Source organism: Lepidochelys kempii, chromosome 18 (assembly GCF_965140265.1).
Source record: "Lepidochelys kempii isolate rLepKem1 chromosome 18, rLepKem1.hap2, whole genome shotgun sequence".
NCBI classification, from domain to species: domain Eukaryota; kingdom Metazoa; phylum Chordata; order Testudines; family Cheloniidae; genus Lepidochelys; species Lepidochelys kempii.
The window spans coordinates 16,436,916-16,455,084 of NC_133273.1; the positions used below are offsets into that span (position 1 = coordinate 16,436,916).

General features: G+C 50.3%; 1 protein-coding gene across 1 annotated transcript in view; it reads left to right on the forward strand.

The window, feature by feature from the left end:
* Positions 1-5,957: 5,957 nt before the first annotated feature.
* Positions 5,958-18,169, forward strand: part of LOC140900148 (tyrosine-protein phosphatase non-receptor type 11-like) — an 83,353-nt gene continuing 71,141 nt past the window's right edge. The window contains exon 1 of the mRNA XM_073316876.1: positions 5,958-6,046. Within this exon, the coding sequence (XP_073172977.1) occupies positions 6,033-6,046 (14 nt within the window). The 5' untranslated portion in view covers positions 5,958-6,032. The remainder of the gene's footprint in view (positions 6,047-18,169) is intronic.

The following is an 18,169-nucleotide window of genomic DNA, read 5'->3' on the forward strand; positions in this document are numbered from 1 at the left end:
AAATGTAGCCCGGTGGTTATTATCATGTGACATTCATACTGCAGGGCTCAAGCAGGCTGAGGGCCCCGTTGGGCTACAGTACTGGGCAAACATCTACCAAGGGGCAGTCCCTGCATTAAACATCTTACCATCCCAAGGCCTGATTCTCCACTGCTTTGGATCACATTGGTGTAACATACTGGGGAATGCAGTGACTGAGGTTGGATAGAATCTGGGAGGCCAGATTCCCAGCTGATGGAAGTGGGTGCATCCCCACTAGCTTTGGGGGGTCCATTTACAGCAGCAATTTGGTCCTGGCGTTCAATAGCAATTACTATAACCAACTCTAGGATGGAAAAGAGAGTCAGATCCTTTCTAGCAGGGTTTTTTTTTTTGTTTGTTAACCCTCCCATGAAATTTTCTCTAGTCGGGATAGACTCCTCTCTCAAACTGCTGAAGCGGGTTCAGAAAGGTTCCTTTGTCTCCGTTCAGCCCGGACAGGATTTTTACCGGCCATGTCTGCCTCAAGGAGAACCCATTGCTGTGTCTCTCACAATGGAGCGCTACGAGGTCTTCCCAGGACCTAGCGCACGCAGCAGCCGGGTTCTTTTGGTGGCTCTTTTGTCTGTTGTGTCTCATCACGCATTATAAAATCCATTGGTTCACAGCTGGGTTCGAAACGATGCAAGCCTGCCATCCTACCCACTGAAAAGTGAGCTAGCGGCTGCTGCCAGGGCCCTGGGTATTCCCCGAATAGAAGTGGAATTCGGTGTGTCTTATTATAGTTCTAAAACTGCTATTTGTGCTACGGCAAGCGGGTCCAGGGCTGGGGGAAGGGGAGTTGGTCAGTCATGTTCTGGCTTTTTCTGCCTTAGACAGCTGGCTTTGTTTTCTCGCAGTGCTCAGGAAAGGGGCCAGAGGCCAATACTTTCTTTGGGCTAAACTCTGCCCTCATATAAAGCGGTGTAAATCATTAAAGTCCTCTGCATTTACACCACAGATGGCCAAATATTTGTACAAGTGTCCTCACAATTGGCCAGCTGGAGCCTAGCTCCACGGATGCTGATTGACACCAGCTGAGGATCTGGCCCAATGTCCCACTCATTGGCCTTTACCTTTGCCCTGGGAAAGAGGAGGTGAAACATATCTCAGAGTTAAGGGGACATTTGGCCTCCATGGCCCACTCAACCCTTGCCCATTTGGCGGAGGCTAGCAGGGGCACCAGTTGGGCTGGTGGTGCTTCTGATGGGGACAACTAGAAACTGCAGAGCTCCACCAAACTCATTGCATACAGCTCCACAATCAGCCTTCACCTGGTAATTATAGGCTACAAGGACTTGGCTTTGCTTTTCCAGGGGCACAATTGGTTTTACTTAAAGCTGACATGGCCGGACCTGCATGAAAGAGAGAGTGAGTCTGATTCTTCTCTCATTTACACACATTCAATTTTATTGACTTCAGCGTGACACTGGATCCAGACCCTAAGGCTGTCAGGTGGAAGAGACATGGCAGTAGATCGTATCCAGTGTCTTAGTACAGAATTCAAGGAATAACACAACATAGATCCCTTTCTATTGTCCTTCACATTTTTTAAAGCTCTGTCCTCCTCCCCACACGCATGGCACCTAAGTTCTTGGGGCTATTCCTTCTATTCGTCTCTCTGACTAGACTGCAAGGACGTTGGCCTGAATATTTCATCACTTCGGCCTTTTCTTTTCCCCTTCTCTGTTCTCGCACGTTATTTCCCTGTTTGCCCGTGTCTGTCCCCACGCCAGCTCTGAAGCAGTGGTTGGCTGTCCTACCACCTTTCACAGAATGCTGTGTGATCCTTCTGATGAAAGATGCAATGTAAACATGCGCCAGCCTGCATCCTTCAGGTCTGTAGTACCAGGCGTTCCTCATTTAACCAAAATGGTAGCACTCCTGTTGTGGATTAGCTTCTCCCAGACCTACTCACGGGTTATTGGTTTGTAACTGTCTTGCCCTCTAGTGGCTGGTTTGTAAAGCAGTGGGCTGGCAGAATGGGCCTCCAGTGACCTCTGCTTTTTCTAACCAGCCTGATTACCAGCTTGCTCCTTTCATCAGAAACCCAAAGGGGGGGGAACCTAGGGTGAGGGGCTGCCGATTTAAGAGATGTACCAAGGCAGCGTGGTCGTTGTTGTTGTTCCTCTGAAACCTAAGCCTGATCCTCTCTCTAATATCACTGCGTAGGCACAGGGATGATCACAATGTGCCCCTTCATATTTTTAAAGACTCTCTCTCTCCAAAAGAGAAGGCAAAACAAGGAATATAACCAACTTTAAAGACCAAGTGGGCCAGTGCTCATAGGCTTACCTCTTAAGAACATAAGAACGGCCATACTGGGTCAGACCAGTGGTCCATCTAGCCCAGTATCCTGTCTTCGGACAGCGGCCAATGCCAGTTGCTTCAGAAGCAATGAACAGACCAGGCAATCACTGAGCGATCCATCCCCTGTCTTCCACTCCCAGCTTCTGGTAAACAAGGGCTAGGGACACCTAGATCAGGGGGCTGCCTCCATGACCATCTTGACTAATAGCCATTGAGGGGCCTGTCCTCCAGGAACTTGTCTAGTTCTTTTTTGAACCCCGTTACAGTTTTGGCCTTCACAGCATCCCCTAACAATGTCTGTTTTTATATTGACATGTCTGGTAGCTTTATGCAATCTATTTGGTTTTGTACTAGTGTAGCTGGCAGGTTTTTTCTTCCTACCTGGTATTGTACAGGCACGGTGGGCTGCTTTACCCTAAGTTCATTAAAGGAAAGAGAATGTGGAAAAATCTAATGCACTCAGTGCTTTTTTGGCCTCTGTCTTCACGAACAAGGTCAGCTCCCAGACTACTGCACTGGGCAGCACAGCATGGGGAGGAGGTGACCAGCCCTCTGTGCAGAAAGAAGTGGTTCGGGACTATTTAGAAAAGCTGGACAAGCACAAGTCCATGGGGCCGGATGCGCTGTGCCCAAGAGTGCTAAAGGAGTTGGTGGATGTGATTGCAGAGCCATTGGCCGTTATCTTTGAAAACTCCTGGCGATCGGGGAAAGTCCAGCTATGTTTGCTGTTCCATGTAGTAATTATGTGTGCTGCATTTTATTTTATTTATTTATTTTGAAAGGTGGCAACCTTATGTTAACTTTCATGCAGGGTAATTAAAACAGATCAGATGACAACATAGCAAGGAAAGGTGAGGTGGCGGTCCTCACCTCTTAATTAAGTGGTCTAGTTTTAGGGAGCAGATGAGGTTAGCTTCATCCAAGGGTGGAGGGAAGAAAATCTACAAAGGTATTGAACTGTAGAGAAAGGTAAACAGCACATCAGAATACATTAAGCAATTGATCATGCAAGCCACAGAAAGCTATGGAGAGCAGTGGGAATGCTTTCCCTGGCTGGGAAATTATTGAGCCATAATTAATGTGTAGGAAGCACTTTGAGAGCCCGTGAAAAGAGGTTGTAAATGCCAATTACACATGTATTATAAAAGTTTAGAAAGCAGGGGCATGGTAATGTAGACAGGGTTGCAGGAGAAGGAAGATTTCCTTGGTTTTTTAATAGAAGCAGTGCTTTATTTTTTTATTAATGTCTTAAACATATTAGTTCATCCAAAAGGACCTCAAAGCCTTTTCTAAATATGGACCACGTCCTACTTACCTCAGTGGTGTGAGTAGTCCCACTTCAGGGGGGCTGCTTGCAAGAGTGGCTGTAGAGAAAAGTATGCAGACACCTCTGGGAAAGCAGCAGTCTGGTGTAGAGGAGGGAAGTGGAAAACTGTGTTCTGGGGCAACAGGGGAACAAGAAGTGCCGTTGTACCTGTAGTGGGCAGCAGACCAGAGAGGACAGGTCTGTCCCTTTCTCCTCCTGAGCAGCAGGTCAACTTGTGCTCCGAGCGCCTGCCTAAACGTGTCAAGAAAACAAAGGACAATTGTATGAAAATTACAGGATAAAGCTTATATTAAAGGAAGGCCTATCACAAGACTACACACTGGCATCTCAACGTGTGACCTCTGATCTTCCGCCTTGTGCGGCTGGAGCCACAGGACAAAGCACGGCCTCGAATGACTGAGCCAGAGGGCCAGGCACCAAATCCAGGATGTTGCTTGAACGAACGCCACACACCCTGCCCCAGGAATTTTATTTATGCAGCAGCGGACTAGGGCTCACACCATTCTGTGGCAGGGGGACTAAGGAAAATGAGCAGGCTCCAGCAGGCCTGTCCATGGACTCTAGGGAACAACCACAGAGCTACCCTCCGTCCCCATGCCCCTGGGCGTACCTCCACCCTGACCCAGCCCCGGCCGTAGGGGGGCCACAGGCTGTGATCCCCTTGGTGGGGCGTGCACCCTTCAGCACTGGGCTCCTGCCCTGCCTCTTCAACCAGGCTCGGCCTTTCCAACCTGACGCCCAGCTGCCTAAGCCAGTGTCTTTCAATCCGTGGGTCACAACCCGCTACTGGGTCGCAGCATGTGAGGTGCTGGGTCGCCTTGCTCTGGTCAGCGCCGCCTACCGGGATGTTAAAAGTCCCGGCGGCGGTGCTACCCGGCTAAGGCAGGCTAGTGCCTAACTTTTCCGACACCGCGCTGTGCCCTGGAAGCAGCCAGCAGCAGTCCAGCTTCTAGGCAGGGGGGCCCCGGGGCTCTGTGCCCTGCCCCCACCCTGAACACTGGCTCCGCACTCCCCAAGCCTTGGGTCCTGGCCCATGGGAGCTGGGGGAGGCGGTACCTGTGGGCGAGTCGTGCAGAGCCGCTTCTGCGTTGCCACCTCGGAGCCAGACCTGCTGCTGGCCGCTTCCGGGGTGCACCCTGCCTGCACCACTGAGCCGCCAGAGGCAAGTCCGTGCCCTGGAGCCCCTCCCGCACCCCAAACCCCTCATCCCCATGCAGAGCCCTGACCCCCTCCCACACCTCTGCCCCAGCCCTGATCCCCCACAAACCTGGAGCCCCTCCCGCACCCCAAACCCCTCATCCCCATCCACAGCCCAGAGCCCAGCCCCCCTCCTGCCCCCAATCCCCTGCCCCAGCCCTGAGCTCCCCCAAACCCAGAACACCTTCCTGCACCCCAAACCCCTCATCCCCATGCAGAGCCCTGACCCCCTCCCACACTTCTGCCCCAGCCCTGATCCCCCACAAACCTGGAGCCCCTCCCGCACCCCAAACCCCTCATCCCCATCCACAGCCCAGAGCCCGGCCCCCCTCCTGCCCCCAATCCCCTGCCCCAGCCCTGAGCTCCCCCAAACCCAGAACACCTTCCTGCACCCCAAACCCCTCATCCCCATCCACAGCCCTGACCCCCTCCCACACCTCTGCCCCAGCCCTGAGCCCCCACAAACCTGGAGCCCCTCCCGCACCCCAAACCCCTCATCCCCATCCAGAGCCTGGCCCCCCTCCTGCCCCCAATTCCCTGCCCCAGCCCTGAGCTCCCCCAAACCCAGAACACCTTCCTGCACCTCAAACCCCTCCTCCCTGGCCCTACCCCAGAGCCTGCACCCCCAGCCCAGAGCCCTGACCCTCCTCCTGCACCCCAACCCCCTGCCGCAGCCCTGAGCCCCTCCCGCACCCCAAACCCCTCATCCCCAGCTCCGTTGGGTCTTGGGTATCAACAATTTTCTTCAACTGGGTCCCCAGAAAAAAAGGGTTTGAAACCCACTGGCCTCAGCCTTCCCCTCCCCAGGGAGTGCGCTGCCCCTTTAAGAGCCGCAGCGGCCGCCCTGCCTCTGTTGATGGGCGGTGCCAGTTGCCAAGCGGGGAGGGAGGGGGCGGAGGCACAGAGGGCGGGGTTCCCTCTCGTCACAGGGAGGGCTTTCCCCCTGCTGACACGTGGTTTAACCTTCCAGCTGGAGGCGGCGGGACTAGCCTGGCCGCCTTGATCAATGGGCGGCCTGGGGGATGCGGGCAGGGGGCGTGCCCAGACCATATGTGGCCCGGGAGTGGGCGTGGCTAGGGACCCCGAGCCCCGCCCCTTTCTCTGACCTGGGCAGCTGCGCCTCGCCGGCCGGCAGCCTACAGTGAGCGGCGCAGCCCCGTGCATCGCCGCGCTCCCGGCCATGACTTCCCGCAGGTAAGGGCTGCCCGGGGGGCGGCCGCCTCGGCTCCCTCCTGCCGGGCCCTAGCCTCCCTCCCTCCGGCTCCGGGCTGCTCTGCCTCGCCCCTTCCCCGGACCCGGCTCCCTCCGCGGAGCTCTCCCGGGGCTGCGATCCCTTCGCACCCGGCTTTCTGGTCCCCAGGCGGGGGGTGCGCGCCCTCCTGGCCGGGCTACGGCTGCTTGGAACCTGCCCTGGGCGAAGCACCCCACTGAGCCCAGTCCCTGGCGGGGCATGGGCTCGCCGACAGCCCTGGGCGTGAGGGCAGGGCTTGTGCTTTGTTCGCGTGGGTCCGCCACATGGGGGGGACAGGGCGCTGCTGGCTGGCTGGCTTGTGGGGACCCGCGTTTTGTTTTGTTTGTACCGTCGCCTGGGCCCCGATTTCCTTTTTCTTTTTTTTTTCTTTTCTCTTTTTTTTTTCCAAAGAAGTTGCTGAGTTGGTAGAAAGAGCCTTTCCGCAGTGAGGCAGCAAATAAGTTAACCTAGAGGAAATCATGAGAGCAGCTCCTGAAGGCTTGGAAAGTTTTGGCCTTGTGGGGGGATTTTGTGTGTGTGTTTTGTGTTTTTGTTTTCAGAGCGGACTCTGGTGCCTATTGCATTGTGTCGTGACGTTTAATAATCTAGCCAGCCTCTTGGGCCGTATTGTGTTAAAGGAAGCGGAAGGTGCAAAGTAGCATTTAAGCTGATATTGGCCAAAGCTTGTACCCAGAAAGGAACTCAGAAAAGTACTTTCCTCTGTGCATTGCTAAAGCCAGGGATTTGAGGCGGGGGGGTGGGGGGAGTTGATGTTGATGTTTTGGCTAGAGAAAAGGAGGACCTCAGTAGCGGATTTCTGCTGCAGTTCATAGAATATCAGGATTGGAAGGGACCTCAGGAGGTCATCTAGTCCAGCTCCCTGCTCAAAGCAGGACCAATCCCCAAATGGCCCCCTCAAGGATTGAACTGACAACCCTGGGTTTAGCAGGCCAATGCTCAAACCACTGAGCTATCCCTCTCTTTTGCTAGTTGGCAAGGTAAAGGCAATTAAAAAGGTAGCCTTTGAAAACAAAACAAATGGGGCATTATCGTCCATCTGTCACATACCTCTCAACTCCTCCTGCCCCTTGGTCCTTCTTTCATTCAAAAAGTGAGTTTTCTCCAAAGTCTGCTGTCCTTTACCAATCGGGCTTGATTTAAACCTATTATACTGACCACGGGCACCACCCAGATGTGGTTAAAACTGAGTTCTGCTTTGCAGATATAATGTGTGAGGTTGTTTCATATTAATGCTTTTAATGTGCATAGCTGCTCCATAGTTAAAGTTGCACTGAGCTTTTCAGTGAAGGCGGGATTAACTGTGCTCACTCTAACACATGAGTCGTTTGGCTTCAGGCTTTCTTGACAAAGTGTCTTAACTCAAACTCTGCAAAGCTTTCCTTTTTCCCGAAAGGGGAGGGAGAGAGATGGTGGCTGACTCTGAATGTCTTCCCTAAATACTCAAGGCCTAAATCTGCCTCTGTCATAATCAGTCAGTTGCAAAATTGTTCCTGACTTAAGCCTCTGTCCTGCAGTAGTTCTGTAGAGGAACCCCATTTCCTTTACTGGGGCTCTTCATGAGCACAGGGTTCTGATAGCAGCAGCATCATAAGGGACTTAGAGCAGCCCTTGGTTCGCTCTTTATTTATGCAGGGGTTTTGTTAAGGAGGAGAGGTGAAAGATGTTACCTACCTTTAAAAGTTACTAGTAACTGGCTTCCTGAGCAGTGGGTCTAAAATGGGCAAATGGCCATTGCAAAGGATTTCTCTTGGGCATGCCAGCTGCTTTGGCTTGTGATCCTATGAAACCAAAACACCTGCATAGCCCTATATACCCCCAAGTGGCTTCGCCCGTGGAGTCTGTCAGGAAGAATCACTTTCAAAGCTTTTGTTCATATTAAAAATGGGGTGGAGGGTGTTTTTCTGCTGGGAGGGTTGAGATGGCGGTGGAAAGCAACACCACAAATGACTGACATTTTAAACTGTGTGATGTGGCTAGCTATAGGACAGAGATGGTCTTTTTGTTCTATGTTTGTACAGCACCTGGCACAATGAAATTCTGGTCAGTAAATGGTGCTCCTAGACACTACAGTGATATAACTAATGTCTCTGGACTTGGGTGGTAATTGAAGGAATCTGTTTTCACTTCACTCCAAATATTTCTGGGTAGTAAGTGTTTGTTCATGATTTGGGATCTTCATACTTCTTTTTCTTAAAGCAAAACGTTTGAAGTTTGCCTTAGACGCTTTCCTGCAGGGAGAGTCACATGAATGTTTGAGCCAAAGTATAATGGGGGAAGTAAAAAAAATAGAGGTACGGCACTAAACTGGTGGGTGGCTTGGTCGGTTACGAAGCATACGTCTGCTGACGGGCAATGGAGTTAGAGCAGCGGAGTGGGCGTCTAGACGCTTGGGTTCTATTTTCAGCTCTGGCCCCAGCACTCTGTGAGCTTGAGCCTGTTGCCGTAAGCGCTCTCTGCCTCAGCTTCTCTGTCTCTAAAATAGAGATAATGGGCCAGATCCTCGTCTGGTATAAATTCTCCCAGCATTATTGACTTCAGTGTAGTGACGTGACTCATAGCAGATGAGGAACTTCAGTGAAGTCAATGGAGCTGTGAAGGTTTACACCAGATAAGAATTTGTCCTAATGCCAGTGTAACCCATCGGCTTGGTATGTATTGTGAACTTAAGAACGGCCAGACTGGGTCAGACCAAGGGTCCATCTAGCCCAGGATCCTGTCTTCCGACAGTGGCCAGTGCCAGGTGCCCCAGAGAGAATGAACAGAACAGGGAATCATCAGGTGATCCATCCCCTGTCGCTTATTCCCAGCTTCTGGCAAACAGGGGCTAGGGACACCATTCATGCCCATTCCTGCATCTTCCTCTGTGCCCAATCCAGAGATGATGTGGTTCTGTTTCAGGCCGCAGCTGCAGAGCCTGGCTCTTTGGTTCAGGCTGTAAAGACTTGCATGTTTAGCTTTGGGCATCCCTAGTTCAATCCCCAGTGTGTCTTCCAAGACAGTGGCTGTCACACTTGCTTAGCAAGAGTGCAAGCAGTATCATGAACGTCTACAGAAACACAGTGAGATGCGTAGGGGCAAAGGGCAATAGCTGGGCAAAGTGTTTTCTCACACCGTGCACCTGCTTTCTTGTTCGCATCTATTTTAGACTTGCACGGCAGCCCGTGGCACTCAGAGGTGCTCTGCAATGAATAGGCTTCCTGGCTGCATTCTCAACAGATGGCAGTGCAGAGTGCTTGCAAGTGAGTGCAGGGCTCAGATGTGTCTTCCTAGCTGACTGTAAGAGGCTACTGCGAGGGGCGGGGGGTTCTCCTCCACCAAGTGATACTCCAGTGGTGCCTGCCCAGGCCGAGGTGTGCTGATCTGCTGCTTCGAGTGCCACCTCTGGCTATATCTACCCTCTGCATTGCGATGAGGTGCTTGCCAGCTTACAATGCCGGAGGTAAGTGTGGGTCATCACTCCAGGCACAGGGTATGTGTGTGAGAGACAGACTTGGCTTTAAACCCTCGGGGGGTGGTCTCCTGTCCTAGTGGAAGGCAAGACCAGATCCCCTGATATTTGCTTCACTGTGTGCGTATTTAATGCTTCAAAGTAGGCTCTGCCTGATGTCACGAACCGGTTGCGTGCTGCGTTGTTACCTTGCCCCTAGGCTGAAAGCTGGGAGGCGGAGACCCCTTTACGCGAACTGAGGCTGCTTCGGATGCATTTGCTGTTGGGCTCCGTTGCCTGCGGCTTGTGGTGTTGCTGAAATAAGAAGGTTCTGTGCTCAGTAATATGGCACCTGTTTTTGGCCCTTTCCACTTCAAACTCTGGGTCAGTAGTCTCGTGTGTGGGGGATGGGGTTTCAGGTGATGGGAAGAGGGTGCAAGCTGTGAATTGACCCGGACCTTTCCTTCAAAGATCAGATTGCTGCTGCTGCTTAGGAGAGGGCTTCAGCATGTGGACCGTCCTCAAATGAGCTGATGGAAATCATATCTGATTGGCCATTAGACAGGGATATCCAAGGGCACCTGGTCTACAAACTAGAGAGCAAGTTCTCTGCCCCGATGAGCTTACAGCTTTCTATACGTAATTGGGCTTGGAAGGATAAGATTTGTCAGGTCACATCGATTTCGCAAACTGAGGAAAGAATATTTCCACTAATGTTGGAAATTAACAGCTCGGCAAAGTAAGAAAAATGCTGCTTGAGAACTTATTAGAGGTTTTGATGGAAGGATGTTTGCGTGGTGTATCTTGACGTGTGACAATGCCATTTTGTGGTTTAACGGTTAAAACTTTCATTCTTTCTTGAATCTCGATGCTTCTACTGGTATTACATAATGGTCTGATCCAAGCCTCCCCACCTCATAATTTTGTACAACTGTGGATATTTACATTTATGAAAATTAAAAGAAAATCCTTAAAACCCAGAATTCTGCACAAGTGTGAAAATTAAATTGATTGAATGCTTTAAAATGAACAGTGGTATTATCTGTCCAAATTTACTTTTAAAAAGGAGGGGAAAGGAAAGCATCTTTGGACAGCTTTGTTACAAAGAATTGACACTTTTTTTTAATGGCTGAATCTTGCTTTCCCTAGGCACAGAATGGGACTATGATGATGATGTGAGCTGGACAATTAAGCCCTTTATTTGTGCGATTCTCTGCCCCCATACACAAAACCAGAACAAATGATCTGCCATGAAGTGTGTGGCGGGGGAGGGAGCAATGGCATAGAGGGGGCAGAGCTGAATTCAGCATTGGGACTAGCCATGCTGGTGGTTGGCATTTGACACACCTGCTTGTGTGTATCTGTTTTGGGAGGATAATGCTATGTGCTAAAACTGCTCTTCCTTTAAAGGAAGGCGTAGCTTTGGGGTAGGGAAATAAGTTCCTTCTCTTATTGCACATATACTTATTTAATCAAATCACATTAAAATTAAATACTCCCCTTCCTGCTTCCCTCCTACCCTTCCCCCTCGAACTGCAGGTGACAGATGCTAATCTCACTGCCTCATTACACTTCTTGAAGGCACTTAGATACTAGGAGCAGTGGGGCAAAGTAAGAAAGGAAGGGAGTGTGTATAAGGGAGTGTGTGTGTGTAAAGTCAGAAGTGTTCACAGCTCTGCACTAGAGGGGAAATGGGTTTGTTGTCTTAAAACTGTAACACAAAGCTGTCCCTGGCTCCTAACTTTAGTCTTCTGCCAAAACTTTGTTGTATTGGTTCTCAAAGGCAGGCTGATGAAAGAATGGTCACTTCTTCCTTCCACCCCTTTATTCACCCTTTAATAGCATCTGCTCCTGTTCAGGCCTCAAGGCTTTGACTGTCCGAAAAACACCCAAATCTGCAAGGTTAGAGAGAGCAAGCAGCAGGGTTCTGCTGAAACACCCCAGCTGGCTTGTTGAGAAGTCAGACGTCTAAGAATAGCTCCCCCAGCCTCGTGCTTAAGTCCACTCTGGTGAGATTAGAGGTCTTTTTGCTGGGATGTAGAGATCTGAATGGATAAATCTTGCCGCCCAGCCCAGCCCGGCTGTTACAAGCTCCTATGTGCCCTGCATCCTGTTCCTAGAAACGAGACGCACAGCACACATACTGTTGCTCCTGCAGGACCCAGATCTGTGCAGGGCAAGGTTTTAACTTCCATCAGTTCCCTGGGACTTAGGGACTTGGGTTTAGGAAGAAAGAAGGGGTGGAGGAAACAAGCAGAGCTGGGTGGGAAATGGTCTCTCTCCCTCTTCTCCCCCTCCCCCCCCGAGACTTTTTGCATGAACAAACAAATGTTTTGTACCAAATCTGGACAAAGTCAATCTCAAACATTTTCCAGAACAAGAAAGGTGTCTTTTTCCAGTTTGTGTCAAACAAAATATTTCATTTCAATTTTGCCCTTTTTTTGTGATCCACCCCCGTCTTCCTTTCCTGACTTCTGGCAATCAGGCTTAGGGTCACCCTGAACATGTGGTTGCATACCTGACCATCTTGGCTAATAGCGGTTGATTGATCTGTTCTCCATGAACTTAACTCGTTCTGTTTTGAACCAAGTAGTACCTTTTCACCATCATGACATCTCATGAATAGTTAAGGCCCTTTGTTTTCTGTTTTTATTTAATTTTTCCTGGGAATTTATCCGTGTGTGTTACCACCACAACAAAAACAGGTGAAAATCAGTGCAAAAAACCTAGTCATTTTTCTGGGTAAATATCAGGGTTTATTTTGGTGGACGGAAAGATGGGGGGGGTGTATTCAATAGATTAATGCTTTGAATTCTGTTCATCAGTTTGGCTTGCTGTAGAACTAAAACAGAACTCAAAACACAATACCACCTCTGAGTTTAAGAAAAGAATACATCTCTAATCCCCAAATAAAACTTTTGATTTGAATAAACAGTTTACTGTTGTAGACTTAGAACTATTAGCCTGTAAATATTTACAGCGCATAGACTCAACTTTGTCCTTTTCTCCTGTTTTTGTTTTTTTGTAAACTTGTGAATACTTCCTTGTGTTCTGAAACGTGTTCTGATACAGATTTTCATTTTCTTCCCATTTCAGTGTTTCAAATCTTTAAATTGTTCTCTGCTACAGCTTGAAATGTGTACATGGTGGGTGTGAGATTCATCAGTATGTTCAGATGCGCACGCACTTCAGAGCTTGCATGTGTGCCCATTTGTTTGTTGTGTGGATCTTCTAGACTAATACAGAGCCTTACTTCAACAGGCAGCTTTGCATATACACACAGACTAATGTATTATCATAGTACGTATATCTCACGCAATGTTTTGTATTTTCCTAATAAAACAAGGTTTTCTTTATATCTGATACAAAAGTAGGGTGAAAATCAGAAAATACTGAGGAATACTTTTTGTAAAACCTGAGAATTTTTCGGTAAAAATCAGTTTAAACCGAAAATGAAGGGTCTCATGAATAGTGTGGAAAGAGAACATAAGAATGGCCTTACTGAGTCAGACCAATGGTCCATCTAGCCTAGTACCCTGTCTTCTAACAGTGGTCCGTACCAGATCCTTTGTCGGGAATGAACAGAACTGGGCAATTTTGATGGTCCCTCCCATTATACGGTCCCAGCCTCTGGCAGTCAAAGGTTCAGGGCACCTAGAGCATGAAGTTGCGTCTCTGGCCATCTTGGCTAATAGCTGCTGATGGACCGCTCCTCCATGGTCACTCCAGGCTTAGAACCACTGCTCTAAGGGTAAGTCTGTAGTGCATTGTAAACTTGCGTCTGTGAGATCCAGGCTTGTAGACTTGGTGTTTGCACACCTGCACCGGAGTGTGCATTTGGCCTTGGACACCTGGGTTTACAGTTGCTGGGCCTGGGTCTCTCTGCTGTGTTAGCATGTCTGTCGTGCCCTACACAGACCTTCTGACTCAAGTCTGTGCCTTGAGCTGCTTCCAGAATGACAGGGCGTGAACCCAAGTCACAGCGGGACTTGAGCTCTGGCCCACCCAGAGCCTGCTGCCCCGCCACCCCAGGGCTGAAGCCCGAAGCCTGAGCCCCACTGCCCCTGGGAAGGTGGGGAACTCACTATCTGGCTGCTCCTCCAGCGTTGTGCCCCAGGTGGGCAGGATCCAGCCCCTGCTGGCAGCTCCAGCAACCAACCGCAAGGTGGTGCATCCAGGAGCAACAGGGAGGGACCACTGCTTCCCCCTCTCACCTATCACAGCCCAGGATGCTGTGGCCACAAGCAAAGCCCCTGGCGGCTGCGTGCGACCAGAGTGGCCGCATTTGAGAAACCCTGCTGAAGCAGCCTGTACAGATGCTACTTCACTTTTGGCTTTTAGGTTTTGGGCTCCCTTCTGCCAGGCAGGCCCCAATGCCAGAAAGCCGGGTTTGTAGTCATTTTATTCCAAGGAGTGAGTGAGTTAAATTTGCAGCTTGGCAAGCATCTAGAAGTGAGTTTACAGCGAATTTAAGGCTGAAATTCTGGCCCTATTGAAGTCAATGGGAACTTTGCCATTTGCTTCAGTAGGGCCAGGGTTTGACCCCGAAACTGGCCTTAGTACATGAAAATGTAGAATAAACATTAAGCTGTGGAGTCTCTTAATGGCCATTGTATCTGCAGAACTGCCAGCAGTTAGGGAATTAATGACCCACCTTCTCCTGGAAGAAATCCAGTGCTCGTATGCAGTGCACCTCTGTAGTCTGAACCGTTACAGGGACCTTCAAGGTGGGTGGGTATTTTAAATAAGACGACTTGTGCTGGGATTTTCAAAGACTGTGGGAATTGGGAGCATACGTTAAGTCCCCGAAGGTCTCTGGAAAAATCTCTCCCCCAGTTCCTCTCTCCTTACACGTTGTTGACATCCAGCGTTCCAGCAAATATATTTTTGCTGTAATATAAAATCTGTAGTCTTCCAAACAACCCGCTGTGGTTGATTTGCTGCAAAGCGTGTTGAGAACAGGTCTTGTGCTGTGTAGAAGGCTTAACCCTGGAATACGCATATAGGTACCCCACGTTAACCGTGTGAGACTGGATGGCCCCACTCTCCAGGCGGCCTTGCTTCATGCTTCCAACTAGCGAAGGGCCAAAGGCAAAGTTTCAATGTTTGTAATACTTTAAGCTTTGTCACATCTCTTGGACTTAAAAAGAAACGTACTGGAAATCTTGGCAGAAAATCTTCCAACGTGGCACATCTAACAATGAAATATGAAGGGAGAAAATTATCAGAACTTGGCGAGGCGGGAGGAGGGACTCCAATAAAAGGCAGGAGTTTGAACAAAGTTCAAAATATGGATCTGAAGTTCGTGGAATGCTTCCAATTTGATAATGGGCTGAACCCAAAACCCTAAATCCAAACAATCCTGAGCTTGGGGGGGTTCAGAATCCAAATCTGTCCTGGACTCTCCAACTTGTGCCTCTGTTTAGCCAAAAGGTTCAGTTTGAGCTGTGGGTGAAAGTCAGGGCTGCTTCCTTGTTTATCCAAAGCTTTGTCCATTTTCATTTTGCAGCCTGCAACTGAGGGTCTGTTTTAAGGGCCCTGCTCACCTGTAACTGGTGGGTAAGTCATCAGTGCTTCAAGTGCTCTAGTGTGAAGCAGGAGCTATTGTCTGTCGTTCAGCCAAGAAATCAGCATTGGACCCATTTCTGAGTGTGTTTTCCGCGCTGATATGCCTTCCACGAGGCGATCAGTGGCGTTACACAATGTGCCGAAGATCTGGCGTTACCAGGGACCTGAGCTGTTGTAGCCATAAAATGGCTCTGCAAATGCCTTGAATTGCCAATCTCCCTGTTTGGTTTTTAACCCTGACCTGTGTTGCAATAGGAAACATAATGCTAAAAACCTGCCCTCCTGCCCCCCTCCTTCATCAAAGGGAATACACGTATTTCCTGAACTGAATCTGAATGTAAATATTAGCCATAAGTATTTGCAGTAGCTGCTTGCTTTGGCAGGAGCGGGGGACGGGACTTCTGGGCTGGCTGAAAGGGACGTTTAAAACCTGTAATGTGTTTGCCTCCTCAGAGACTCATTAACAATATTTCAGACAGAACTCGGGAAGAAATCAAAATGTCATGGTGTATCCCTTTTGCTTGGCAGCTGTGTGTGTCCCGGGGCAGCAGTGTCTCTAGGCTCCTAGTCAAGGACCAGAGCTTTAGTTTGGTGCAATGGGGAAAGAGCCTGATTAGGATGTCTTCCGAATAACCCTTCTTTTCCTGGTTTTCCGCACACGGGCGTTTCCCTGACCAGTGCTTACCTAGGTCTAGATCTGGGGTCAGTCCCAATACCAAGGAGTCTCTTGCTATGGTTGGGTCACTGTATCACCCTGATGCCCCTGGCTTGTCTGGTCTCTGGTATTGTAGCAGCTAGAGAACATCAGAGCGAAGCAGCCGCATTGCCTCTCTTCTTGGCTGCTGACCCGGCGTCTTCTCTACAGCTGGTTCCCAGCCCAGCGTGTGCCTCAATGAGGGCATTTTCAGCCACAGGCCGAGAGCAAGAGAAGCCATGTGCTCAGCCCAGACCGTGGTTTTCCCCCCCATGCAGCTGTACCTGTCCTGCAAGTTGCCAGCGAGAATTCCTCACCACCTGCAGCAGCGGTTTAGCTGGAAGAGCTTAGCCCCCCTCGCTTGCTCTCCCCCGCCAGGTTTTTGGGCAGTCCGTGCGTAATTGAACCACCACCTTCCAGTACGATTATTCTAACCTAGCAAAACCGACCAGCTTGTCCCTTTGTGTTCTAATAAAGCGACGAAGGAGTGAACAGAGGACAGAAGCTTTCAATCTCCCCCCGCCGCAAACACAGAATATGGCAGCAGCTAGACCCAGGTGGGGCTTGCTGGGCAAAGGCTGAGCAGCTGCCCTCCCAGTCGGGGTTGATTACAGGGGTGTGTGTGTGGGGTGGGGGGTGGGGGGGAAAACGGACAGAGATAAGCCCTCTCCTGCACAGTGATCACTATTAAAAAGCTGGCGTCTAGCATCTGTTCCCACCCACTGGGTATCTCCCCAGTTGATTCCTCTCCCGAGCAGGGGGAGGGGTGGGGACTGAGCTCTCCCCTCGTTTTAAGCAGCGGTGTCTTCAGTGGTGACTGCTGTGTATTTGGCCTCAGCTTGAGGCCTCTAATGCACTGCAAGCGGTGAGCCTGGATCCTGCTGGCTTTCTGTACCCGTCTGGTGCTCTTCCATCCCCGATGAAGGCCTCGACTCTCACTGACCTCTCAAGCTCTCTTCTTTCCACCCGCTGAGCCATGGCCTGGCCAGTGCCAGCCAGCTCCTTTGTGAACCAGGAACTTCCTTTCTTTTGGTTCAGGGCAGCCTGGTAAGGAGGGCACGGCCTGAGAGCTGGGAGACCTGGTTTCAGCTCTGCTGCTGACTCACTGTGTGACCTGGGCAAGTCCCTTCCCCTCTCTGTGTCTCAATCACTTCATCTGCAAGATGGAGATAGCACTTCCCCGCCTCACGTGGGCGTTGTGAGTCATGTGGGTGCTGGAGTGATGAACGTCCTAGAACTACCTGAAAAATTCTCTGTGGCTCTTCTTTTCTTACCTTACCACCCAGGCTGCACCGCTACCCTGGAAATGCAGCTTGTGTCTAAGCACATGCCCTGCCTTTGCTTGTCTTAGCCTCTCTAAATGGATCACTGCACATCATTAAGCACTGCGCTTGGTCCTTCTCAGACGCCATCCCTGCCTTGAGGGGCTGGCAGTCTGCGTCGGTACTTACTGTCCAAAAATCAGTCCCTGTCCTACCGGGAGTGTGAGGGGGAAGTGCCGGTAGGGTGCAATCTTCCTAGGCATGAATCGGACAACTGCATCCTCCTTTCAGTTGCTCGTTGCTCTCTTGAACCCAAGACGGATCCCCTGGCTGGAATTGCACTCCCTACCTTTTGTGGGCAGGGGTCGGAATGGAAAGTAACTCCCGCAAATCGTTTGTTTCAGGAAACGTGCGTGGGATGGAAGCTAATCAGATTATGGAGCTGGTCTGTTTGCAGGTTTCCTGCATGAGTCTGAAGGGAAGAAGGAAATTCTTCTTATTAAACCAAACTGGAAATCAGGAACTGGGCTCTTCCTGTATAGATGTGTTTTTGTTTTTTTTGCAAACAGCTCAAACTGCTGCTGCTATCTACGGTGCTCTCCAAAGACCTGCGCTTTGTCTGACCACAGTGACTGGGGGACATGTTTGGAAAAGAGAGATTTAATGTCTCCTCCTGCTTTCCGTCGCCCCACTTCCCATGGGGTGGAAAAGCCGAGAAATCTGCTGGAATAGCAAAGCTATGTCGGAGTGCTGCTGGCTCCTGGGAGCTTGCTGTAAACTAGCTTAGTCCCTGCTCCATCCAAGGACCCCTGCAGTGGAAGGGGGAAACCACAGAAAGCTTCAGCAAGGCTGATGTTAAAATGAAGAGGGCTTTGGGGGAAGGCTGTGGCTATAATCCTGCTTCTATTAAAATTGCTGGCAAAACTCTCACTGGCTTTGCTGGAAGCAAGGATTGGGCCCGTTGCGTAGGAGAACCCTCGCTAGTGGCTGCTGCTCACTTCTTGGCTGTGCTATGAAAATTCCCTTCTTGTTTGGGGGCGGGAGTGGCAGAAAATTGTCCGTTTCTTCTGCCGTTTAAAAATCCAGAAGTACGCTGGAAATTGTGCACAAGTCT